At 48.2% G+C, this 26,293-nt stretch overlaps 1 protein-coding gene across 1 annotated transcript in view; it reads left to right on the forward strand.

Moving 5' to 3' along the window:
• Window positions 1-26,293, forward strand: part of LOC118368784 (insulin receptor substrate 1-B) — a 56,999-nt gene that overhangs the window by 18,287 nt on the left and 12,419 nt on the right. The window contains exons 2-3 of the mRNA XM_035753194.2: window positions 967-1,271; window positions 1,431-4,593. Of these exons, the coding sequence (XP_035609087.1) occupies window positions 967-1,271; window positions 1,431-4,593 (3,468 nt within the window). The remainder of the gene's footprint in view (window positions 1-966; window positions 1,272-1,430; window positions 4,594-26,293) is intronic.

Raw genomic sequence — 26,293 nt, forward strand, 5'->3', positions numbered from 1 at the left:
TGTGTGTGTGTGTGTGTGTGTGTGTGTGTGTGTGTTTACATTTTCGTGTGTGTGTGTGTGTGTCTGTGTGTGTGTGTGTGTGTGTGTGTGTGTGTGTGTGTGTGTGTGTGTGTGTGTGTGTGTGTGTGTGTGTGTGTGTGTGTGTGTGTGGCCACCGAGTTGAAACATGCAGCTGCATGAAGAGCAGGACTCACAAACCGCTGTGGATTGTTCAGAATTTGCTAAAACACTAGATATCAGCACAGCTTGCATAACGGCGGAGGCTTGTTCGTGTCTGCTGGGTAAATAGTGGTGCTTTCACCTCACATTCCCTCGTAACTGAGGCACGACGGTCATGTTGGTCTGTTTTAATCTCTATATTCCATCCCTGTAACCGCCCACCTGTTTTAATCTCTATATTCCATCACTGTATCCACCCATCTGTTTTAATCTCTATATTCCATCCCTGTATCCGCCCACCTGTTTTAATCTCTATATTCCATCCCTGTATCCGCCCACCTGTTTTAATCTCTATATTCCATCCCTGTATCCGCCCACCTGTTTTAATCTCTATATTCCATCCCTGTATCCGCCCATCTGTTTTAATCTCTATATTCCATCCCTGTATCCACCCACCTGTTTTAATCTCTATATTCCATCCCTGTATCCACCTACCTGTTTTTATCCCTCTATCCACCTACCTGTTTTTATCCCTCTATCCACCCACCTGTTTTTATCCCTCTATCCACCTACCTGTTTTTATCCCTCTATCCACCTACCTGTTTTTATCCCTCTATCCACCTACCTGTTTTTATCCCTCTATCCACCTACCTGTTTTTATCCCTCTATCCACCTACCTGTTTTTATCCCTCTATCCACCCACCTGTTTTTATCCCTCTTATCCACCTACCTGTCTCTCAATCTCTATATAAAACACTTCTCTCTCTCTCTCCCCTCTATATCCATCCCTTCTGTCCTCCTTTCCAGGTAAGGTGGCTAGTACCGACACCGGTCCGGGAGGGGACTACGGTGTACCAACCCCAGGCCCCGCCTTCAAGGAGGTGTGGCAGGTCAAGGTGTGGCCAAAGGGGCTGGGCCAGGCCAAGAACCTGGTGGGCGTCTACCGGTTGTGCCTGACTGAGAAGACGGTCAACTTCGTCAAGCTTAATTCAGACGCCGCAGCCGTGGTCCTGCAACTGATGAATGTGAGGCGCTGCGGTCACTCCGAGAACTTCTTCTTCGTGGAGGTTGGTCGTTCCGCGGTCACGGGCCCCGGGGAGTTCTGGATGCAGGTGAGATGAGATGTAACACAGGCCTAGTTGCAGCTCTGAGTGGTCACTGTGTTTTGATTGGCAAGCTGTGTATTCATCCTAATGCATGACCATTTGATGTTGGCTAAACTTAAAGGAAAAGAGGACCCATAGAGTATAACTGTGTTCTGTCTCATGCAGGTGGATGACTCTGTGGTGGCCCAGAACATGCATGAGACCCTGCTGGAAGCCATGAAGGCCTTGAGCGAGGAGTTCCGCCAACGCAGCAAGTCGCAGTCCAACTCCGGACCAGGAGGGGGCGCTACAGCCTCCAACCCCATCAGCGTCCCCTCGCGACGCCACCACCCCAACCCGCCCCCCAGCCAGGTGGGCTTCACCCGCAGGCCCCGCACTGAGCCGCCTGGAGGGGCTGGAACTGGGGGCAACAGTGCCAATGCATCGCCCACTCCCCGCCACAGCTTCCCCAGGTCACGCACAGCCAGCGACGGGAGTAAAGGTGAAGACTGTGTGGGTGGAGTGTGTGGAGGGGTAGGGCAGAGTTCCAGTCTTACTACCAACGGGTCCTGCTCCACCACGCCCATCCTCAGGTCCAAATCGGCCCGCTCGGCCCCCACCCTGGCCAAGAACAACCCCATGGGCCTGATGCGCTCTGTCTCCACCCCATCCCCCTCCCCGGCCCCCAGCCTCTCCTCCAGCTCCGGCCACGGCTCAGAGTTTGGGATAGTGGTGGGTGCGACCGGAGGAGGGAGTGGTGGAGCAGGGGCCAGTGCATACAGCCGCGTCCCCTCGCACAACGCTTCCGTGTCGGGCTCCCCCAGCGACTATGGCTCCTCGGACGAGTACGGCTCCAGCCCTGGGGAGCAATCCCCCCACTCCCTCCTGGCCCCCTTCCCCAACATGCCTGGAGGGTCAGCCGGGTCGGGCGGCCACGGTCAACCCCTGGACGATGAGGCTGCTAACTACACCCTAATGGGTCAGCGTGGTGGTGGAGCCACGTCATCTGGCTGTCTGCCTGCTGGTGCATCCAGCTCAGCCCCTTCCCACCAGGCCCAGACCAAGAGAGTCTTGCGTCGCTCCTCCAGCCGGGAATGTGAGGCTGAGAGGGGGCTGCTGAGCAAGCGGGCGTCCCTGCCCCCCATGGCACTGGAGCGACTGGCCCCACGGCCCCGCAGGGGGGAGGAGGAGCAGGACGAGGATGCGGCCGACTACGCCATCATGTCACGAAGCACCAGCAGGGAGTCCTTCACCACCTCCTCTTCACGGAGAGATTCTGAAATAAGCCCCGGTGGAGAGGGGGGAGGAGGGGGGTACCTGGATGTGGCTGGAGAGTTGGGTGGAGGTGTAGTGCGGGATAATGGCTACATGTCCATGCTCCCGGGAGGAGTGACCCAACCCCCTGTCAACCTCACCAACTCTCTTTCCGCCTCGGTTGCTGACGAGTCCAAGCTGGCGGACGACTACATGGCCATGACACCCAACAACAGCGTATCACCGCCACAACAGATCCGGCCCCCTCCCGGAGACGGCTACATGATGATGTCACCCAACAGCAGCTGCTCTCCGGACCAGCGTGGTGGCCTGGCAGGCGGGGCCTGGGTGGGCAGCAGCAGCGCGGACAGCCGGGCGGGCAGCGACTACATGAACATGTCCCCCATCAGCGCCCGCTCGGCCAACAGCAGCCCCCCTCCCCCAGAGCACCCCCCTCAGACAGACCCCCATCCCCTTCAGCAGGCCCCGCAGACCGACCCCCATCCCCTTCAGCAGGCTCCCAAGATGGTCTACTCCTACTACTCACTGCCCCGCTCCTACAAACACACGCCACCTGGTGGACACTTTGAGGACGGCCGAGGAAGGAGGCCCAATGGGAGCGGTGGTGGTAGAGGGGTTGGCAGGGCAGTGGGTGGTCGTCAGGACCCCAATTTGGGTGCGGTCCAAGGTCGCCACCTGTCCCTCTCCTCGTCCTCATACTCCTCCAGCTCGGCCAGCAGCGAGAGCCTAGGGGAGAATGAGGACAGGTCTTCCCAGGGAGCAGGCCCCTCAGGTGGGGGAGCTCACTCTAAAGACATAGGGCTCCTCCAGCAGAGACGGGCGGCCCCCAAGCAGGGCCAGCAAGGGGGAGCCAGGACCCGGCCGGTCAGCCTGTTTGTGGACGTTTCCAAAGCCAACACCCTCCCCAGGGTCCGTGAGAACCCCCTCCCCCCGGAGCCCAAGAGCCCAGGGGAGTATGTGAGCATCCAGTTCAGAGGAGGGCCAGGAGGTGGGGAAGGGAGGGGACTCAGACATGGGATGTCCCTCCCTCGCGGTTCCAGCCAGCGCCCCTCACACCAGCCCACGTCCTGCCTGGGGGGGTTCCTGCCCCTCTCCCGCAGCCCCTCTGCCCCCCTGACACCCCTCACCCCACCATCAGCCTCTGAGTATGTCAACATGGACCTGGGGCCCTCTCCGTCCCCCTCGCCCCTCTCCCTGACACCGCTGGGCTTCCCTTCCTTCCCCACCCCTCCTACGCCCCCTTCCATAGCCCTGGCACCCAAGGCCCGCGGTGTGCTCAGGGTGTCCCCTCAGCAACAAGGGGAACCCGAGGGGGCTGAAGCAGGGCCCAGGATAAACAGACAGACTACCCGCGTTGTGGTGACTCAATCAGAATCCCCTACCTCCTGCGGGGACTATACAGAGATGGCCTTCAGCCTGAACAACAACAGCATTGCCAGCTCCATGTCCAACAACACCTCCTCCAAAGCCCCCTCCCCAGCCAGCCCCAAGCCACCAGCCCCTGTCCTCACCTTGGGCCTGGACTTCCCCCTGGCCAAAACCGGGCCCAACCCGGACCACGGAGCTAAAGTGATCCGGGCCGACGCCCAGGGCCGCAGACGCCACTGCTCCGAAACCTTCCTCCCCTCCCCCTCTTTCCCTCCCCAATCCTCCAACTCTTCCTCTGTCGCCTCCCTCTTCCCGGAGCACGCCCAGGCTGTGGCTCGCCGTCTGGGGTTGGAGGGCGTGCTATGGGGAAACGGAGCATCAGCCGAGCATCTCCCCGCGCAGTTCCTCCATCCCGGGCCTGGCCTGTCCTCTGCTCAGACGTCATCCATGGAGCAAGGCCTCAACTACATAGACTTGGACTTGGCTAACAAAGAGAACCCTCATGCAGCCCTAGACGGGTCTTCAACCGTCCAGGCCAACCCCCTTCGCCTCTACTCGTCCATGTTGACCGGGGGGGCCGGGGTGGTGGTGTCCGGGGCTGGAGTGGGGGGCAGTGTAGGCTCCAACCTCAACACCTATGCCAGCATCGACTTCTACAAGTCAGAGGAGTTGCGAACGCATCAGAACGGAAACAAGGATGGTACAGGTAAGATGAACTGTTTTTTCACATCTGCTCCTTTTGTCATATTTAGGTAGTAGTCTAAATGTCCTCACTCTCTCTCCCTCTCTCTCTCTATCTCTGTCATGCTCTGTGTGCAGCTTTGGTTGCTCTCCTGAGCCTCTTCTTATGCCACCTCTCTCTCTCTCCCACCTCCATCGCTGTGTCCTGCTGCTACTGTCGAGATTATTCAGATGAAACAGTGGCCTTTTACATAATCAAATGATACTGAGCAGTTCTGTCCGTCTGTGTTCATATTCAGGCCCACCTGGCGCCGGATTCTGCACACACACGCACGCACACACACGCACGCACGCACGCACACACACACACACACACACACACACACACACACACGCACACACGCACACACACACACACACACAAACACAGAAACCAATCAGATATTTGTTACTGTCTATTTAAGCCTAAATCAAAGATATGGTTAGGCTGCTATCCGTAGCTAAGTACATGCAATGGTTTTATCTGCAAATCTATTTTGTCTAAAGGGCAGAGCAATATGAAACCTTTTTAAAATTCAATGTTCATTTGTAGCGGTTGCATAAGGCTGAAACAACCTATTAAAACAATTCATATTCCATGAAAATGGGCTTATCGATTTTTTTCATGTCTCGGACTGCACATTCTATGCAATTTAATCAACAGAAAATATCCATTTGGATAAAAGTTCACAGCAAATTCTATACTAGCCTTGCGTTTTGCTACATGTATGACAAACATCTTCTCTGAGAAGGAGACAAACGTTCTCGGTAAGAGAAGGCTGTCTTCCCTGACTTAGCCTGAGCTGGCTCATTAGAGAAGCCAGTCTTCCCTGACTTAGCCTGAGCTGGCTCATTAGAGAAGCCCGTCTTCCCTGACTTAGCCTGAGCTGGCTCATTAGAGAAGCCCGTCTTCCCTGACTTAGCCTGAGCTGGCTCATTAGAGAAGCCCGTCTTCCCTGACTTAGCCTGAGCTGGCTCATTAGAGAAGTCCGTCTTCCCTGACTTAGCCTGAGCTGGCTCATTAGAGAAGCCTGTCTTCCCTGACTTAGCCTGAGCTGGCTCATTAGAGAAGCCCGTCTTCCCTGACTTAGCCTGAGCTGGCTCATTAGAGAAGCCCGTCTTCCCTGACTTAGCCTGAGCTGGCTCATTAGAGAAGCCCGTCTTCCCTGACTTAGCCTGAGCTGGCTCATTAGAGAAGCCCGTCTTCCCTGACTTGGCCTGAGCTGGCTCGTTAGAGAAGCCCGTCTTTCCTAACTTGGCCTGAGCTGGCTCGTTAGAGAAGCCCGTCTTTCCTAACTTGGCCTGAGCTGGCTCGTTAGAGAAGCCCGTCTTTCCTAACTTGGCCTGAGCTGGCTCGTTAGAGAAGCCCGTCTTTCCTAACTTGGCCTGAGCTGGCTCGTTAGAGAAGCCCGTCTTTCCTAACTTGGCCTGAGCTGGCTCGTTAGAGAAGCCCGTCTTTCCTAACTTGGCCTGAGCTGGCTCATTAGAGAAGCCCGTCTTTCCTAACTTGGCCTGAGCTGGCTCATTAGAGAAGCCCGTCTTTCCTAACTTGGCCTGAGCTGGCTCATTAGAGAAGCCTGTCTTTCCTAACTTGGCCTGAGCTGGCTCATTAGAGAAGCCGGACCACTGTATCTGTATAGATAGACCCCAGTTAAACCCTGAGTGGGGATTTATAAGCCAATATTAACTATTAAAGTACTGAGTGGTGGAGCGTTAGCACTAGCTAGCCTTCACACTGTGGGCCTTTATGGAGGATTTTCGCCCTCCACAGTGGGTCCTTATTGGGAACATGTTAGCATGGTCGCGTAAGCCAGGCAGCATGGGGCAGAATGTAACACGTTGGCTGTGAATGTTGAGAGGGTGCCAGCGTTTCACTAACTCACACTCCCAAATGCCTCTGTACAGTGACCCCTCCTCTCTTCATCCCTCCAGTCCATTCCGCCTCCCCCTTTTTCCTTCTTCAATAAATGATCCTTTTGTCCGGGTGTTTCTGCCGTGGTAGGTTGCCAGCTCCCTTCAGCTGGGCCAGGCTGGACTGAACTGAACTGAGCTCCCCCCTCTCCCCTTAAACGTGTTTTCGCTCTCTCTCTCGTCCCACCTCTCTCTCATCTCTTTCTCTCCTCTCTCTGCGTTTCCTCTTCTAATCTTCTTTCTTCTGTCTTGTATCCTCTTTCTGCTCTTTCTCTTCTCCCCTTCTTTCTCTCCTCTCTCTGTCTCTTTCTGCTCTTCTCTCTCCCCCTCTTTCTCTCCTCTCTCTCTTTCTGCTCTTCTCTTGTCCCCCTCTTTCTCTCCCCCCTCTCTTTCTGCTCTTTCTCTTCTCCCCCTCTTTCTCTCCTCTCCCTCTTTCTGCTCTTCTCTTCTCCCCCTCTTTCGCTTCTGCCTCTTTCTGCTCTGCTCTTCTCCCCCTCTCTTTCTCTCCTCTCTCTCTTTCTGCTCTTCTCTTGTCCCCCTCTTTCTCTCCCCCCTCTCTTTCTGCTCTTTCTCTTCTCCCCCTCTTTCTCTCCTCTCCCTCTTTCTGCTCTTCCCTTCTCCCCTCTTTCGCTTCTGCCTCTTTCTGCTCTTCTCTTGTCCCCCTCTTTCTCTCCCCCCTCTCTTTCTGCTCTTTCTCTTCTCCCCCTCTTTCTCTCCTCTCCCTCTTTCTGCTCTTCCCTTCTCCCCCTCTCTTTCTCTCCTCTCTCTGTCTCTTTCTTTCCCTTCCCTCTGTTTTCCCATTGTGTCTCGCTCCGTCCCGGAACGATGAGAGAAGGCAGATGAAAATAGATTTTGTGAGTGCATGGGAAGTACCCCGCTTATGGAGGAAAGAGGAAAGTGACTAGGATAGAGAGAACGAATGCCAGATAGGAATAGAATGAGAGCCAGTGTGAATGAAGTTTGAAGAACCCAAAAGTACAGACTGATCCGTGGATTACGACGTGGTATGGAAGCAATTATTAGTCTCGTCTGTGCATTTATGTAGGCCTAAGATTTTAGGTAAACTAACTCTGGTCCATGGTAATTGTGGGGATTTCTTTCTGGCAAGCTCCAGCATGTGCGGGTGTGTGTGTGCGTGAGGGGGGGTGGGGGAGTGGACTTGTTTAACTATACTTGTGGGGACCAGAAGAGTAAACTAACAAAGATCGGACCAACTGGGAGGCATTTTGTTAGTCCCCACAAGGTGAAATGTTATTTTGAAGGCATTAAGGTTAGAATTAGAATTAGGTTATAGGCGCTAGGGTTAGGTTTAGTTAGGTTTAGGGTTAGGGTTAGGTTTTGGGAAAATAGGATTTTGAATGGGAATGAATTGTGTCTCCCAACAAGGTTAGTCATACGAGACTGTGTGTGTGTGTGTGTGTGTGTGTGTGTGTGTGTGTGTGTGTGTGTGTGTGTGTGTGTGTGTGTGTGTGTGTGTGTGTGTGTGTGTGTGTGTGTGTGTGTGTGTGTGTGTGTGTGTGTGTGTGTGTGGGGGGGTGTGTTTGTGTGTGTGTGAGAGGCTGTTGTGAGTGGCTGTCTGTTTATGTAGAGTTTATTCGTGGGTGTGTACGTCATGTGTAGTGTACAGTGCACACGACTGCATGCCTGTGACCGTTTATGTGTTTTTAATGGGAGCTTTAAATGATTTAGATGGGAAGTGCACTGTGAACACGTGGCCCCTCCTGAAACACACACATCTGTGTTTAGGGTTACCTCATACTTATGCATGTTTCAACTACGGTGTCCTGCACATATGCTTCTTCAAAAAGGAGAAAGGCGATTTGGATGGTTGGGGTGAGTGCATGTGTTTACCAATGAGTGATGTGAAGTGGTTTTCCTGTAAAGTCAGATGGTGGAAATCCAACCCCCCTGTAGGCCATGCCAACATGTTTCAGGAAGACCATGTGACACTCTATTAGCCGTCTCACCACCATGCCTCGGGCTGCCCCTCTAACCTCCACATTACAACAGTTCATAATGTACCTCGATCCTTGGTCATTTGAAAAAGGCGACCTATGCTAAACTGACACCTAGCCCCTAAACCGACACCTAGCCCCTACCCCCTAAACCGACACCTAGCCTCTACCCCCTAAACCGACACCTAGTCCCTACCCCCTAAACCGACACCTAGCCTCTACCCCCTAAACCGACACCTAGTCCCTACCCCCTAAACCGACACCTAGCCTCTACCCCCTCCCCTAGTCGCTTTAAACCGGCACCTAGCCCCTACCCCTAAACCGACACCTAGCCCCTCCCCTTCCCCTACCCCCTAAACCGACACCTAGCCCCTACCCCCTAAACCGACATCTAGCCCCTCCCCCCAGGTTCCTAGCCCCTCCCCTTTCCCCTACCCCCTAAACTGATGCCTAGCCCCTATCCCAGGTTCCTAGCCCCTACACCTCGCCCCTATCCCGGGTCCCTAGCCCCTACACCTAGCCCCTATCCCGGGTTCCTAGCCCCTACACCTAGCCCCTATCCCGGGTCCCTAGCCCCTACACCTAGCCCCTATCCCGGGCCCCTAGCCCCTACACCTAGCCCCTATCCCGGGTTCCTAGCCCCTACACCTAGCCCCTATGCCGGGTCCCTAGCCCCTACACCGAGCCCCTATCCCGGGTTCCTAGCCCCTATACCTAGCCCCTATCCCGTCCCTAGCCCCTATCCCGGGTCCCAAGCCCCTATCCCGTCCCTAGCCCCTATCCCGGGTCCCTAGCCCCTATCCCGGGCCCCTACCCTTTTACCCTTTAATAGTTGCCTCCAACTACTGACGTAGGATCCGACACTTTGCAATCTTTTCAATTCAATAAATCTTTTTAAGTCTCTGAAGGGGCAGCATAAAAACTCAGGATTAGTGAGAAACAAAAAAATCATGACCTACTTACTTATATGATCTCGGTCCCTGCATTTTCATAGCCTGTCATAGTGGTATACACACCAGTAGCATGGCACTGTCCTGTATCGCTCTGTAATGCTGTAGTGCCTCCTGGCAAGCCTAAGGGCGACATGGCATGTTGGCACCTCCTCAATGCCCCATGCCAACTGTGGAACTTCTGGAGGGGTGCTTAACCAGCCATGGGCACCACTTGCTCTGGGGCACACGACACACACACATCACACACGGACGCACGTATATACACACACTGTTGGGACTCGGGCGGAAGGGAAAAATAAGAACCCATTCACCCAATTCTACTGCTCTCACACACATACACACACACACACACACACACACACACACACACACACACACACACACACACACACACACACACACACACACACACACACACACACACACACACACACACACACACACACACACACACACACACACACACACACACGTCTGGCCTCTGTTCTGTGGTGGCTGCTCACCCAGTGCTAAGTGCTGCAGTGAGTGATGGAGTAAAGTTGAGCCGAGGCGGTTTAGAAGTATTTAATCCGTCTCACCCCTCCTCACCCCTCCCTTTTCATCCTTGTTGTTGGAGTTATATTACAAACACACACACATACAGTACACACACACATACAGTACACACACATACACACGCAAACCCTTTTTCTTTCTGTCCGTCCGTCACTCACTCTTTTGCTCTCTCTCTCACACACACACACACACACACACACACACACACACACACACACACACACACACACACACACACACACACACACACACACACACACACACACACACACACACACACACACACCGAACAAGTCTACTCTGTCATTGAATCCCTGACCTGAAACCATAGCCAGACGAGGCCTATTTATATGCTACCAGTATTTTCACTATCCTTTTGTACTTGTTGGATGACTGCAGTCAGTTCATAGCTTCTTTTTTACTTGGTACAGATGTAGGATCTGAATTTGATCACCCTGCTGCTGGAGTACTTTCCTTGCAATGCAGCACATGTTAAACATGAAGGTGTATTTGAGGTTTAAAAAGGCTTCTGAAATGTGTAATTTTCACGTTTAAATTTCAGACTTGATTTTCCCTTCAAAATGTATCAACCCCTACAAAGAAAATGCCATTAATTATAATACACATAGTAATTCACATTTCTGTTTCTGCAGGATTCTGCAATTGATCCCCCCTCAGCCTATGTTAGGTCAGGATGTGAGCTATGCTATGGACACAACCCTAGTCTAGACCAGACCTAGGTTCAAATACATGTGTATTTGAGTATCTGCCACGCTCCCCAGCATCGCACACTCCTGCCACCATCATTACATACACCTGCCCCCCCGTCACGCGCATCAACGATTATTGGACTCACCTGGACTCAATCACCTCTGTCATTTCCTCCCCTATATCTGTCTGGTTCCCCGTTCTGTTCCCTGCTTCAGCGTTGTTGTCATATGTTCTTGTTTACCCGTGTGCCAACGCTTCGCCTGTCTTGTTACCTGTCTGTTCCTGATTAAATGTTGACTCCCGGTACCTGCTTCTCCTCTCCGGCGTCGGTCCTTACAGTACCTGGTATTTCAAATAGTTATTTTTGCAAAAAACAACCACTTTTATTTAAGTAATGGTTATTTGTAAAAAGTAACTAGTCTACCAAATACTATTTTCAAATACCTGGGTTAATTACCTGGGTTAAATACATGGGTTAAATACATGGGTTAATTACCTGGGTTAAATACATGGGTTAAATACATGGGTTAAATACCTGGGTTAAATACATGGGTTAAATACCTGGGTTAAATACATGGGTTAAATACCTGGGTTAAATACATGGGTTAAATACCTGGGTTAAATACATGGGTTAAATACCTGGGTTAAATACCTGGGAGTCTATTTGAGTCAGTGTACTTGAGTATCGACAGGGTAGCCTAGTGGTTAGAGCGTTGGACTCGTAATTAGAAGGCTGCAAGTTCTAACCCCTGAGCTGACAAGACACAAATCTGTTTTTCTGCGCCTGAACAGGCAGTTAACCCACTGTTCCTAGACCAGTTAACCCACTGTTCCTAGGCCGTCATTGAAAATAAGAATTTGTTCTTAACTTACTTGCCTAGTTAAATAAAGGTAAAAATAAAAATACACATTTACTTCCAAATACATTAAAATATACAACTACTTGTCTTTTCAATTAAAATAGATGTTTGAAAATAGTTACTTTGAATTGATGTGAAAGTTAGCCTAATTCAGATATTTGAAGGTCTGGTCTAAATATAGGACAAATAGCATTTTCTTAAGACTATTTATTTATTTTATCTTTATTTAACTCGGCAAGTCAGTTAAGAAAAAATTCTTATTTTCAACGACGGCCTTGGAACAGTGGGTTAACTGCCTTGTTCAGGGGCAGAACGCCAGATTTGTACCTTGTCAGCTCGGGGGTTTGAATTTGCAACATTCCGATTGCTAGTCCAATGCTCTAACCTCTAGGCTACCCTGCCGCCCCACGGTGAAGTGAGTTTTCCATTTGTATCTACAGTTGAAGTCGGAAGTTTTACATACCTTAGCCGAATACATTTAAACTCAGTTTTTCACAATTCTTGACATGTCACGTTCTGACCTTAGTTCCTTTGTTTTGTCTTTTGTTTTAGTATGGTCAGGGCGTGAGTTGGGTGAGTTTCTGTGTTTGGCCTGGTATGGTTCTCAATCAGAGGCAGCTGTCAATCGTTGTCCCTGATTGAGAACCATATTTATGTAGCCTGTTTTCCATTGTGTTTTGTGGGTGGTTATTTTCAGTCTTTGTGTGTCTGCACCAGACAGAACTGTTCCGGTTGTTTCTTTGTTGTTTTGTTATTCAGTGTTCAGTTTACATTATTAAAAAGATGAACACGTACCACGCTGCACATTGGTCCTCACCTTCTTCCACCGACGACGGCCGTTACATGATATTTACGTTTACATACACTCAATTAGTATTTGGTAGCGTTGTCTTTAAATTGTTTCACTTGGGTCGAACGGTTCCGGTAGTCTTTTGGCCCATTCCTCCTGTCAGAGCTGGTGCAACTGAGTCAGGTTTATAGGCCTCCTTGCTCACACACGCTTTTTCAGTTCTGCCCACAAACTTTCTAGGGGATTGAGGTTAGGGCTTTGTGATGGTCACTCCAATACCTTGACTTTGTTGACCGTAAGCGATTTTTGCCACAACTTTGGAAGTATGCTTGGGGTCATTGTCCATTTGGAAGACCCATTTGCGACCAAGCTTTAACTTCCTGATGACTAATGTCTTGAGATGTTGCTTTAAAATATCCACATAATTTTCCTGCCTCATGATGCCATCTATTTTGTGAAGAGCACCAGTCTCTCCTGCAGCAAAGCACCCCCACAACATGATGCTGCCACCCCTGTGCTTTACGGTTGGGATGGTGTTCTTCGGCTTGCAAGCCTCCCCCTATTTCCTCCAAACATAATGATGATTATGGCCAAATAGTTATTTTTTTGTTTCATCAGACCAGAGGACATTTCTCCAAAAAGCACTATCTTTGTCCCCTTGTGCAGTTGCAAACCGTAATCTGTCTTTTTTTATGTCCGTTTTGGAGCAGTGGCTTCTTCCCTGCTGAGCGGCCTTTCAGGTTATGTCGGTATTGGACTTGTTTTACTGTGGATATAGATACTTTTGTACCTGTTTCCACCGGCATCTTCACAATGTCCTTCGCTGTTGTTCTGGGATTTATTTCACTGTTTTGCACCAAAGTACGTTCATCTCTAGAAGACAGAACACGTCTCCTTCCTGAGCGATATGACGACTGCGTGGTCCCATGGTGTTTATACTTGCGTGCTATTGTTTGTAAAGATGAACGAGGTACCTTCAGGCATTTGGAAATTGCTCCCAAGGATGAACCAGACTTGAGGAGGTCTACAATTTTTTTTGCTGAGGTTTTGGCTGATTTCTTTTGATTTTCCCATGATGACAAGCAAAGAGGCACTGAGTTTGAAAGTAGGCCTTGAAATTCATCCATAGGTACACCTTCAATTGACTCAAATTATGTCAATTAGCCTATCAGAAGCTTCTGAAGTCATGACACAATTTTCTGGAATTTTCCAAGCTGTTTAAAGGCACAGTCAGCTTAGTGTATGTAAACTTCTGACCCACTGAAATTGTGATACAGTAAATTATAAATGAAATAATCTGTCTGTAAACAATTGTTGGAAAAATGACTTGTGTCATGCACACAGTAGATGTTCTAACCAACTTGCCAAAACTATAGTTTGTTAACAAGAAATTTGTGGAGCGGTTGAAAAACGAGTTTTAATGAGTCAAACCTAAGTGTATGTAAACTTCCCACTTCAACTCTACATGTTTGGCAGAATTGGCCTGGGATTTCCAGTGTATTATAAATGCTGCACTATAAAATCTGTTTTCTTTTTTGACTAATTCCCGTAGCAGGTTTCCACCCTAAAACTCACCTTTTTTTTTTTTATAGAACATCAAATTCTAGGTTGTTTGTCCACAAGAATGCTTAAACCACATCAGGGTACCACTTGTGGTCTGGGGAAAATCTCTCATTTGTGGTGTTGTTGTCCTTTTGAATGCACGAGTGCACCAGCCATAGACTGTTGTTTGGCTAGCGGGGTTTCTGTAAGCCCTCAACATATAATCATGATATAATGAATGAACATTTCATTGAGAAGATTTTGGGGGATAGCCTTTCTATCTACCAGCAGATGGTTATTGTTAGCATTATCGCTAACGGATACACAAAGTGAGGACTAGACCGACAACAACACACAAGACAGTGACATTCCTCCCAGTGGGCGCAGACTGGTTGAATCAACCGTTGTTTCCACGTCATTTCAATGAAATTCCGTTGAACCCACGTGGACTAGACGTTGAGAATGGTCACCTGTGCCCAGTGGGCTGTGTCGTTGCAGGGAAACTACGAATCACTCATGCATTTTGTTCATGTCTTCTGATTATCTTGGGCAAATGAATGCATTTTCTAATGAGTTCAATTCATTAAGTTGAATTCGTACTAAGTTCAATACTTTTTTTTTTTTACATTGTTGAATTCCGTTTGAATGTCTGGATTCCGTGATTCTCTGCATATTTTATAGAGCCCTAATTATATAGCCACTATGTATTTGTGATGTAGTGGAACCCAACCCAGCTCAACCAGTCTTCCTGTGCTAGTTTTTTTCATGTTTGGGCTTGTACATCTGTCCTATTGACATACTAGTGCTGTACTGCCCTCCATAACTCATCGGCTAGTAGCTACATCACTCTACACAGCTTGTGGTCTCACGGTACGGATACGCTTGTTACGCTCCTTGTATGAAACCGTGTCAAGGATATTTCAGAAACAAGCCATCTTGTTCAGACTTGAAGGGGTGGGATAATTTCTCGGTGCACACTGACCCTGAGCACCACATTCCACTCGAGTGACATCATCTTTGTGCGCCAGAGCAGAATATGTCTGTTGTCTCATAACACCATGTTGTTATGATGCCATGAGTCCAGCTGTATGTTAGTTAGTGGAAGTAGCTCAATTTAATACCCCTACGTGGGCGAATCCCGACCCAACTCATAACCCCTGGGGGCTGGGTGATGTGTGTGCACACACTATATACACACACACACACACACACACACACACACACACACACACACACACACACACACACACACACACACACACACACACACACACACACACACACACACACACACACACACACACACACACACACACACACACAGCTTTCCACTATACTGTAGGGGGAGTGTGGAAAGAGACACAGAAAAGCATGCGGGCCAGCAGAAGGGGACAATAAAAGCAGAAATTACATGTTTGGGCTGTGTCACAGTAATGTCCCCTGGAGTCACCTGTGACCTACTTTACTCGTGTTAATGGTGTCACTTATGTGTGTGTCCTTTAAAGTTGTGTGTGTTGTGTCAGTCTGTGCCCGAGGTAGTGGCTCACGCAGCCTAATATCCCATTGACCACAGAGAGAATAGAGACCGAATCCCAGAGAGAGAGAGAGAGAGAGAGAGAGAGAGAGAGAGAGAGAGAGAGAGAGAGGGAGAGAGAGAGAGATATTTAGCATGAACAGGGCTATCTTCCATTCTATCACATTCTTATCTTCCATTCTATCCACATTCAGTTACAGCATATATGGTTTCATTTTCCTTGTCAGTTAGAATGTCTTCTATTCATGTATTCTATAATATTCTGTGTTATCTTTCTGTTCCATTCTATTCCCTCCTGTATGTTGTAGTGTATGAGGCCAGTGGTTGAATGGAACCCGTTGTGATTGCCTGTGTCTGTTTTGTTGCCCCTCCTCTCTCTCTCTCTCTCTCTCTACCTCTACCTCCCTCTACCTCTCTCTACCTCTCTCTACCTCTACCTCCCTCTACCTCTCTCTACCTCTACCTCTCTCTACCTCTCTCTACCTCTCTCTACCTCTACCTCCCTCTACCTCTCTCTACCTCTCTCTACCTCTCTCTACCTCTACCTCCCTCTACCTCTCTCTACCTCTACCTCTCTCTACCTCCCTCTACCTCTCTCTACCTCTACCTCTCTCTACCTCTCTCTACCTCTACCTCCCTCTACCTCTCTCTACCTCTCTCTACCTCTACCTCCCTCTACCTCCCTCTACCTCTCTCTACCTCTACCTCTCTCTACCTCTCTCTACCTCTACCTCCCTCTACCTCTCTCTACCTCTCTACCTCTACCTCTCTCTACCTCTCTCTCTACCTCTACCTCCTCTACCTCCCTCTACCTCTCTCTACCTCCCTCTACCTCCCTCTACCTCCCTCTACCTCCTCTACCTCTCTCTACCTCTACCTCCCTCTACCTCTACCTCCCTCTACCTCTCTCTACCTCTCTCTACCTCTACCTCCCTCTACCTCTCTCTACCTCTCTCTACCTCTACCTCTCTCTAACCTCCCTCTACCTCTCTCTACCTCTACCTCTCTCTACCTCTACCTCTCTCTACCTCTACGCTGGTTATATTTACTATAGCCATCCTGACATTGATTTCATTTTGATAGACTTCATAAGGCTGTTTATTGCCTACTGTGGACAGTCAGCGGTGTTAGCCTTAGTGGAGCGCTACACTTGACTTGGTGAGACAGACTGAGGTTGTACAGGAACAAATATTGAAAGGAGGGAGGTAGAGATGGATAGTTTTTTTTGGACTTTGATTTTAGCCCTCAGGGGAGGAAGTAGGTTTAGTTTAGCTCCGTTTCCTTGGCGATGCTAATGAAAGAAATACAAATAAACTATTTATTTATTTCTCTCTCTCTGTCTCGCTCTCTCTCTCTCTCGCTTGCTCTCTGTCTCTCTCGCTCTCTGTCTCTCACTCTCTTTCTCTCACTCTCTGTCTCTGTCTCTCTCGCTCTCTTTCTTGCTCTCTTTCCCTCTGTCTCTCGCTCTCTCTGTCTCTCTCTGTCTCTCTCTCTGTCTCTCTCTGTCTCTCTCTGTGTCTCTCTCTCTGTCTCGCTCTCTCTGTCTCTCTCGCTGTCTTTCATCTTTCCCTCTGTCTCTCTTCTCTGTCTCTCTCTCTCTCTCTGTCGGTCTCTCTGTCTCTCTGGAGCTCTCTTTCCTCTGTCTCTCTCTGTCTCTCGCTCTCTCTGTCTCTCTCTCTGTCTCTCTCTGTCTCTCTCTCTGTCTCTCTCTCTGTCTCTCTCTCTCTCTCTGTCTCTCTGTCTCTCTCTCTGTCTCTCTGTCTCTCTCTCTGTCTCTCTCTGTCTCTCTCTCTGTCTCTCTCTGTCTCTCTCTCGCTGTCTTTCTCTCTGTCTCTCTCTGTCTCTCTCGCTGTCTTTCTCTCTGTCTCTGTCTCTCTCTCTGTCTCTCTCTGTCTCTCTCTCTGTCTCTCTGTCTCTCTCTCTGTCTCTCTCTCTGTATTCTCTCTGTCTCTCTCTCTGTCTCTCTCTGTCTCTCTCTCTGTCTCTCTCTCTGTCTCTCTGTCTCTCTCTGTCTCTCTCTCTGTCTCTCTCTCTGTCTCTCCCTCTGTCTCTCTGTCTCTCTCTGTCTCTCTCTGTCTCTCTCTGTCTCTCTCTCTGTCTCTCTCTGTCTCTCTCTCTGTCTCTCTGTCTCTCTCTCTGTCTCTCTGTCTCTCTCTGTCTCTCTCTCTGTCTCTCTCTCTGTCTCTCTCTCTGTCTCTCTGTCTCTCTCTCTGTCTCTCTCTCCGTCTCTCTCTCTCTGTCTCTCTCGCTGTCTTTCTCACCCTCTGTCTCTCTTTTTTACCTTCCGGCTCTTCCTGCTCTTTCTCTCTTTTTTTTTCACCCTTTCTTTCTCTCCCTCTTCTTGCCTTCTCTCCTCTCGTTCGTCCTCTCTTTCACCAGCCCTCTGTCAGTTACCTCTCCATGGTATCCTACCAGTCTCTCCCTTCTATCTCTCCTTCTCTCACTCTCTTTCTCTCACTCTCTGTCTCTGTCTCTCTCGCTCTCTTTCTTGCTCTCTTTCCCTCTGTCTCTCGCTCTCTCTGTCTCTCTCTGTCTCTCTCTGTGTCTCTCTCTCTGTCTCGCTGTCTCTCTCTCTGTCTCTCTCGCTCTCTCTGTCTCTCTCGCTGTCTTTCTCGCTCTCTTTCCCTCTGTCTCTCTCTCTGTCTCTCTCGCTCTCTCTGTCTCTCTCTCTGTCTCTCTCGCTCTCTTTCCCTCTGTCTCTCTCTGTCTCTCGCTCTCTCTGTCTCTCTCTCTGTCTCTCTCTGTCTCTCTCTCTGTCTCTCTCTCTCTCTCTCTCTCTCTGTCTCTCTGTCTCTCTCTCTGTCTCTCTGTCTCTCTCTGTCTCTCTCTCTGTCTCTCTCTCTGTCTCTCTCTCTGTCTCTCTCGCTGTCTTTCTCTCTGTCTCTCTCTGTCTCTCTCGCTGTCTTTCTCTCTGTCTCTGTCTCTCTCTCTGTCTCTCTCTGTCTCTCTCTCTGTCTCTCTGTCTCTCTCTCTGTCTCTCTCTCTGTCTCTCTCTGTCTCTCTCTGTCTCTCTCTGTCTCTCTCTCTGTCTCTCTCTCTGTCTCTCTCTCTCTCTGTCTCTCTCTCTGTCTCTCTCTCTGTCTCTCCCTCTGTCTCTCTGTCTCTCTCTGTCTCTCTCTCTCTCTCTCTCTGTCTCTCTCTCTGTCTCTCTGTCTCTCTCTCTGTCTCTCTGTCTCTCTCTCTGTCTCTCTGTCTCTCTCTGTCTCTCTCTCTGTCTCTCTCTCTGTCTCTCTGTCTCTCTCTCTGTCTCTCTCTCTGTCTTTCTCGCTGTCTTTCTCACCCTCTGTCTCTCTTTTTTACCTTCCGGCTCTTCCTGCTCTTTCTCTCTTTTTTCACCCTTTCTTTCTCTCCCTCTTGCCTTCTCTCCTCTCGTTCGTCCTCTCTTTCACCAGCCCTCTGTCAGTTACCTCTCCATGGTATCCTACCAGTCTCTCCCTTCTATCTCTCCTTCTCTCACTCCCCTCTGTCCAATCTCTTCCACGCATCTCCCATCTTCCCATTTGTTTGTGTCCTCAGTTCCGTTCTGCAAGTGCACGCAAGTGCACACACACACACACACACACACACACACACACACACACACACACACACTCGGCTTTCCTGTTTGGTGGGAGATTGCCGATAACGCTGGGGAATGGTGTGTGTGTGTGTGTGTGTGTGCATGTGAGCATACGAGTGTGTGCTGTGTGTCAATAGATGACCTTTTTTGTGCGTGTGTGTGACTTTGTTGTTCATGGGGGTCATAGTGAGAGACCTGACTATCTTCATTCCTATGCTAGAGAGCGAGAGTCAGAGAGCGAGATGGGGGGTGCTTACGTCCACGGATGACTGGAGTAAGGGATGACAGATCAGGTGCATGTGTATGCATTGCAAGTGTGTGTTATGCAAGCTTGTCGTGATGGTGTGTTTGTTGTTGAGTAAGTCCAGCAGGAATAGTTTGGTGGCCTATATGGTAACAGACAGTCCCATCCCTTAGTACACCAGTATATCAAGTTCACTCACTGAATAATAGTGCATTAGTTACACAGGCACTCACACACACACATACATGTTCCCTGTCCGTTTGCCAGTCTGGTTGACTCTAATGGGGAGATCCAATGACTAAGTAGGCTAGTCGTGTTTTGAATTCTCAGTGCTTTATTCAAATGCTTTGACGAACACACACACACGCGCGCGGCGCTAAGAGAAAAAGGTCTTCTTGGCAGTCAAACCAGTCAATGGGGCGCCAGACAAGTTTGTGAAAGAGTGTGTGCGTGTGCATTTGTGTGTGTGTGTGTGTGTGTGTGTGTGTGTGTGTGTGTGTGTGTGTGTGTGTGTGTGTGTGTGTGTGTGTGTGTGTGTGTGTGTGTGTGTGTGTGTGTGTGTGTGTGTGTGTGTGTGTGTGTGTGTGTTCCTCTCAAATAAAATTGTCATAAAAAAAGTGGTTACGTTTTAATAAGCTCTCAGGTCGCTGTGTTTATGTACACACGTGGTCGGGGCTCCTCTCGCCTTCACTAGGGAAGGGCTCAGACTGGTCTGGAAGCCAATCAAATCACAGGAAAAAGGGATAGCCAAAAAGCCTATCCCCTAATGCCTTAAGGCCTCAGCCAGGCTCAAGTCTGCAGAAGGCCTTAAGACTGCTTTCCTGGCAGTAGACCCACTCGCTCTCTCCTCTCTCCTGGCGTCGATGCGCTCTCTCTCTATTTATCTCTCTCTATTTCTCTCCCTCTCTTCCTCCCTCCCTCTCTAATTCTCTCCCTCTCTTCCTCCCTCCCTCTCTAATTCTCTCCCTCTCTTCCTCCCTCCCTCTCTCTAATCCCCCCTCTTTCTTCTTATGATCATGTTTGTGGTTTAAGGAGAGTGTGTGTTTGTGGTTATGTGCGTGGGTGGTTGTGTGTGGACGGAAGAGGGTTTCTCTCTATTTTTCACTCTCCATGACACACACGCCCTCTTTCGTGCATTTCCTCTCATTCTTTGTCTCGCTCTCCTTGTTTTTGCCATTTTGTTTCTTTTTGGCTTAGTCTTTCTTCCATTCTCTCCCTCTTTCTCTACCACTTTCTCTCACGTGTTGCGTTCTCGCCCTCCTCTGCTCATGAACGCTCTCCTCTTCTTGCTCCCATCAATCTCTCTCTCTCTCATAGCTCTCTCTCTCTCTCTCTCTCTCTCTCTCTCTCTCTCTCTCTAACTGGGTTTGTCTGTAAAGAGCTTTGTGCCAATGGGCGTTCCAGAACACTAAGCTGATTACTGTCTGCTAATGAGACAGTTCTCACATGGGGGAGGGGGGACTGGTGTGTGTGTGTCACAGACTTGGGTCAATGCTGAGGCAGAGGGTCTCATTTGTCAGTGGGTATGATGAGTGATGTGTAAAGGCTACATATGAGGTTATTTTTTGGCCAAAAAAAAAGTTTTATTTCACCGCAAGTCAGTTAAGAACAAATTATTATTTACAATGAAGGCCTAGGAACAGTGGGTTAACTGGTCTAGGAACAGTGGGTTAACTGGTCTAGGAACAGTGGGTTAACTGGTCTAGGAACAGTGGGTTAACTGGTCTAGGAACAGTGGGTTAACTGGTCTAGGAACAGTGGGTTAACTGGTCTAGGAACAGTGGGTTAACTGCCTTGTTCAGGGGCAGAATGACATATTTTTATCTTGTCAGCTCTGGGGTTTGATCGAGCAACCTTTCGGTTACTGGCCCGACGCTCTAACCACTAGGTTTCCTGCCACCCCAGGTTATAGTGCATGTAGAGGATCAACCCAGGGTGAAAGAGAGGGGATGGGATGTTGAAGGGGTCAGGTTAGTAATATTGGATCAGATGGCGACTGTGTGTTTGCTGATTCACACACACACGCAAACTTTCTGAGACCAGCTCTCGGGGCAAAGACTGTTTCAGTCATGTAGAGACAGAAGAACAAAACTGATTTAGCTAGACAGCTGAGTTATGTCATCGATGTGCCAGAGGGCAGGCAGAGGTAATGGACAGCGAGAGGAGAGGAAGTTGCTTGCTCTTTCTCTCACTGTGGTGCTTGTTATCGTCGTCAACCTTCAAGGCTTCTGCCACTGAAACAGAAAGAAAGTCCCTGCAGAAATGTCACGGACACTCTGAGGAGTGTGTCTTGGTGGAGGCTGTGTATTGTGTGTGTGTGACTCATTTATATGTTGTCACAGAAATGCCACAGAGGCTGGTGTTAGATAGAGAGAGAGAGAGAGAGAGAGAGTGTGTGAGAGTGTGTGAGTGAGTGAGTGAGTGAGTGAGTGAGTGAGTGAGTGAGTGAGTGAGTGAGTGAGTGAGTGAGAGTGTGAGAGAGAGGGCGCGCGCAACTGTGTTTTTGTGTGCAATTATGTACATCTGTCTCTCTCAGGGATGCAAACTAGTCACCTTTCGGTTTTTGAATACAAAATAGATGACCTACGAGATTTGTGCAGATCCGATGGGAAAGGTTTGTGGGGGGGCTTTGGATCACTACTGGCTGTATGCAAAAGGAGAATGCGTGTTTGGGGCAATACTGGCTGTATCCAAGGCTCAGCCAACCATTCACATAACAGCAGAATGCAGCGACTGAGGAGAGAAGAGACAACCAATGTGCTAGTTACAGCATCAGAGCGCTCTGGAAAGACAGCAGAGAGTGGAAAGGCAGTTTGCTAGTTACAGCATCAGAGCGCTCTGGAAAGACAGCGGGAGAGTGGAAAGGCAGTTTGCTAGTTACAGCATCAGAGCGCTCTGGAAAGACAGCAGAGAGTGGAAAGGCAGTTTGCTAGTTACAGCATCAGAGCGCTCTGGAAAGACAGCAGAGAGTGGAAAGGCAGTTTGCTAGTTACAGCATCAGCGAGCGCTCTGGAAAGACAGCAGAGAGTGGAAAGGCAGTTTGCTAGTTACAGCATCAGCGAGCGCTCTGGAAAGACAGCAGAGAGTGGAAAGGCAGTTTGCTAGTTACAGCATCAGCGAGCGCTCTGGAAAGACAGCAGAGAGTAGAAAGGCAGTTTGCTAGTTACAGCATCAGCGAGCGCTCTGGAAAGACAGCAGAGAGTGGAAAGGCAGTTTGCTAGTTACAGCATCAGCGAGCGCTCTGGAAAGACAGCAGAGAGTGGAAAGGCAGTTTGCCAGTTAATTTACAGCAGCGCGTCCTATGATGATAATGAAGAGGTAAACTAGGTGAGAAGCCTGACCACAGAGACAAGGGGTGAGAAGGTGATGAAACGTACTTCATGAGCTGTAACCGAAAAACAACTGCCATTTAGAAAGTTTGAGGTGAGGCAGAAAGTGTGGTGGAACAAGTATTGTTACCATTGTTAAATATCTTGCTAGCTGGATCGAATTCTCTGTTAGCTAGCCAGATAAATGTTGAGCAACATTAGCCAACTTAACTGATCAAATAATTGAGTTGATGGTGTGAAAATGAGCTGTCTCATAAAGCCAGACAGCTAACATTAGCTACCTAACGTTACAACATCAGATGAGCTAACGTTAGTAACCTAAACAATTCGCGATAGTATTAACTGTTAACGTTATACAACTCCTTGCCATTCCTCAAGTTATAACGCGTTACTGTTAGTTGCTTACTGAACCTTGGCAATCTGTGTTAACTAGCTAACCAACTAACTACTATCTGAACTAATGTTTTCCCTCTACAGTATGTGGTTCATTTTCAGAATGAGAGAATTAAGTGAAAATGAGGCGTTGCTTGTGTTGGAAAGTGGATTCAGGGATCAAGTGTAACCTGGCCTGGCTTAAACTGGATGCCTCTATAGAGGTGAAAGGAACGCAACACACTTTCCCTATGTCTCTCTTTTTCAGTCAGTGGATAAAAGGGGTAAGCCAGGTGTCCTCTCTGCCTGAAAGAGATCCATTATGCCAACAAAGTGTATCCGGCTCTGCTGGCACATTGTAGAACAGATGTCCACAAGGCAGACAGTGTACAATGTAATAATGTGCAGTGTAGCCCAAATATATTGTTTTTGTTGTGTTGAACTTGACAGTAACACATGTGGGTGAGTGAGTGAGTGAGTGAGGGGAGGTTATTACATTTTTTACTCTGTGAAGGTTATTTTGGCACACATGTAGCCGTGTGCACTTGATCGATGTCTACTGTAGTGGCCACTATAATAGAGCAAAAATAGAATGCCTGTTTTGTTTCATTCTATTTCTACTTTAAGATGTGTTTTTCCCAAGTGCAATATGTAGATGTGTGTGGTCACAAGCGTTCTATTATAAAGGCTGTCATGGTTAACTGCAATATTAGTGGATTGTTTTTTCTCAAGACTTGAGTGTAATTTGCAGTAAAGTCTAGGCAGCAAATAACATTGGATTGCTTTCTTTACATTTTGTAGCTGTGAGGTAGGTTCACATTAACCACGTTTTATTTTACACACAGAGACAGATGGTGTAGATCATATTCTTTGTTGTTTAATTAGTTAAAACCTGCATTTCCCCCTAGCAGGGATGTTTTGTATGTTTCAGGGCAACAAAAGTGTCACCTTTTTGGGCCCTGACCAGTTTGCTTCCTTGGTCTCTGTCTCTCTACCATTTGGAACACATCCCATGCCAGTGGGCTTGTGATGCTCAGCGAGCCAGCGTCAGTAATTAGTGTCCGTCACACAATGTTCTCCGCCAGCCGCAGAGAAGCACATAGAACCTAATCTTCGGTGCATTAGGACTTATGAAAGGATTGACTCACCCAGGAATGGAAAGGAAATAACCACTATACTCCCCAATTAAAGAGAGAGAGAGAGAGAGCTTGGTGGAGTGAGGGATGACAGATCAGGAAGACTCCCTTCCCCTGCTTTGTTTGTTTATCTTTCATTTCATATTCATTTGTCCTTTGTCTAGTCTATCTGTTTCTATTCATCAGCGGCCTCCCGGTGGTAGGCTGGAGTGGTGGGGTTAGGCGTGTTTGTGTACTGTGTCTGTGTGTTTAAGTGGTCCTGGAGTGGCCACGTCTTTTCACACGGAGGTCAACTGCAGATGGATTGAAAAGGCTTTTAGAGTACAACTGGGTATATATCGTATTACCAACCAAAACGCACATCAAGCACCACTGCTGTGCGTCATGTGAGGGTACATTTAAATATGTACTGGTGACTGTGTGCCCGTGGGGTCAGGCAGAGTGGTAACATTTATGCCGGACTGTGTGTTTGTGTCGTTAAGTGCTGTTGGTTGATTATGTGTTTTGTGAAAGATCATGGTGACGTGTGTGTGTGTGTGTGTGTCGATTGGTCGAAATTTTATAACGTGTATTTTCCCATTTATAGACACATCACATGTGTTTTAATCAAATCAACTATATGCACTGAGCTTGTCGGATACTTTAAGCACACTGTTTGTGTAACGGCTCTCTTCTATCTCCTCTTCTGACGAAGAGGTAGAACAAGGATCGGACCAAAATGCAGCGTGATGGTGATTCATGATATTTTAATGTAGGAAAACTAAACATACAGAAACTACAAAAATAATTAAATGAAATAACGAAAACCGAAACAGCCCTATCTGGTGCAAACACAGAGACAGGAACAATCACCCACAAAACACTCACAGAATATGGTTGCCTAAATATGGCTCCCAATCAGAGACAACGATAATCACCTGACTCTGATTGAGAACCGCCTCAGGCAGCCATAGACTACGTAGACACCCCACAAAACCCCAAGACAAAAAACACACCACAATAACCCATGTCACACCCTGGCCTGACCAAATAAAGAAAGAAAACACAAAATACTAAGACCAAGGCGTGACAGTTTGATAATTAAGGCACACAAATGACTAAAAGGAGTCTAACCGCAATTGATTTGATTTCACCTCCATGCTGCAGCGACCACTACGGAACTTCAGCAGTGTTTATGGCTCTGTCCATGTTGCTGAAGCTGCAATATAATTACAGCCATTTCTGACTGAAAAGGTATCTTACCGAAATCTCAAATTCCTTTAGGAAAAACATTCCCAATTCCCTCAGCTCTCTTTATCGCATTCATGTGACCAATAGGGCCTGACCTATAGCATATCATAATCACATCAATAAATTGGTTATAACAAACTCCGAACACATGTAACAGCAAAATGGATGCAGATGACGTGACAAATAAACTCGGGGAATGTCAACTGGTTGCACAGGTGGTAAAGGGGAAGTCGGTATAAATTTGTGGAATAAATTTGACTAGTTGTGGAAAATACTGGAGATCAAGAAAAAGAAAGTAAGGAGCCAGCACTGTGTATATATTATGTGTGCCAAACATGAGCTGTTAGATTACAATATACATTTTCTGGCCATTTGGAGCAATGTAAACAACATTAAATGTCAGGTGGCAGGTAGGTAGCCTAGCGGTTAAGAGCGTAAACGAAAGGTCGCTGGAACGAATCCCCAAACTGACCAGTTGAAAAATCTTTCGATGTGCCCTTGAGCAAGGCACTTCACCGTAATTGCTCTTGTAAGTTGCTCTGGATAAGAATGTCTGCTAAATGATTAAAATGTATAAATGTATAAATTATAAACGTACCAGACAGTGTTGTTGTAATGCCTTTTGTAAAGCCTTTTTTACAGCAAAGACTAAAAACAATTTATGAAATTGAACAGTTTATTACGCTAATTATTCAAGTAATTTTATTTGATTTTAAAACTCAAATGCTTGATTTGCATTTCAAAACACGAATGACTCATGCTGTATGATGTAATGAACAAATTCATGATTGATTGTTGCAGAAGCCTATATAGGTATTGAAATATAGGCCTAAGTAAGTTATGGTATTAAGACTAAACAGGATGTGCTCTTTGGCCTACAGCTCGATGGTGGTTATACAAGGCTGCTATACCCTGCCTACTAATGATAACGACATTACTTTTTATTATAGTAATAGTAACAATAACAATAAGAAGGCGGTCAAGAAAAAGGAATGTTATGGCCTC

Source organism: Oncorhynchus keta, chromosome 35 (genome assembly GCF_023373465.1).
Source record: "Oncorhynchus keta strain PuntledgeMale-10-30-2019 chromosome 35, Oket_V2, whole genome shotgun sequence".
NCBI lineage: Eukaryota > Metazoa > Chordata > Actinopteri > Salmoniformes > Salmonidae > Oncorhynchus > Oncorhynchus keta.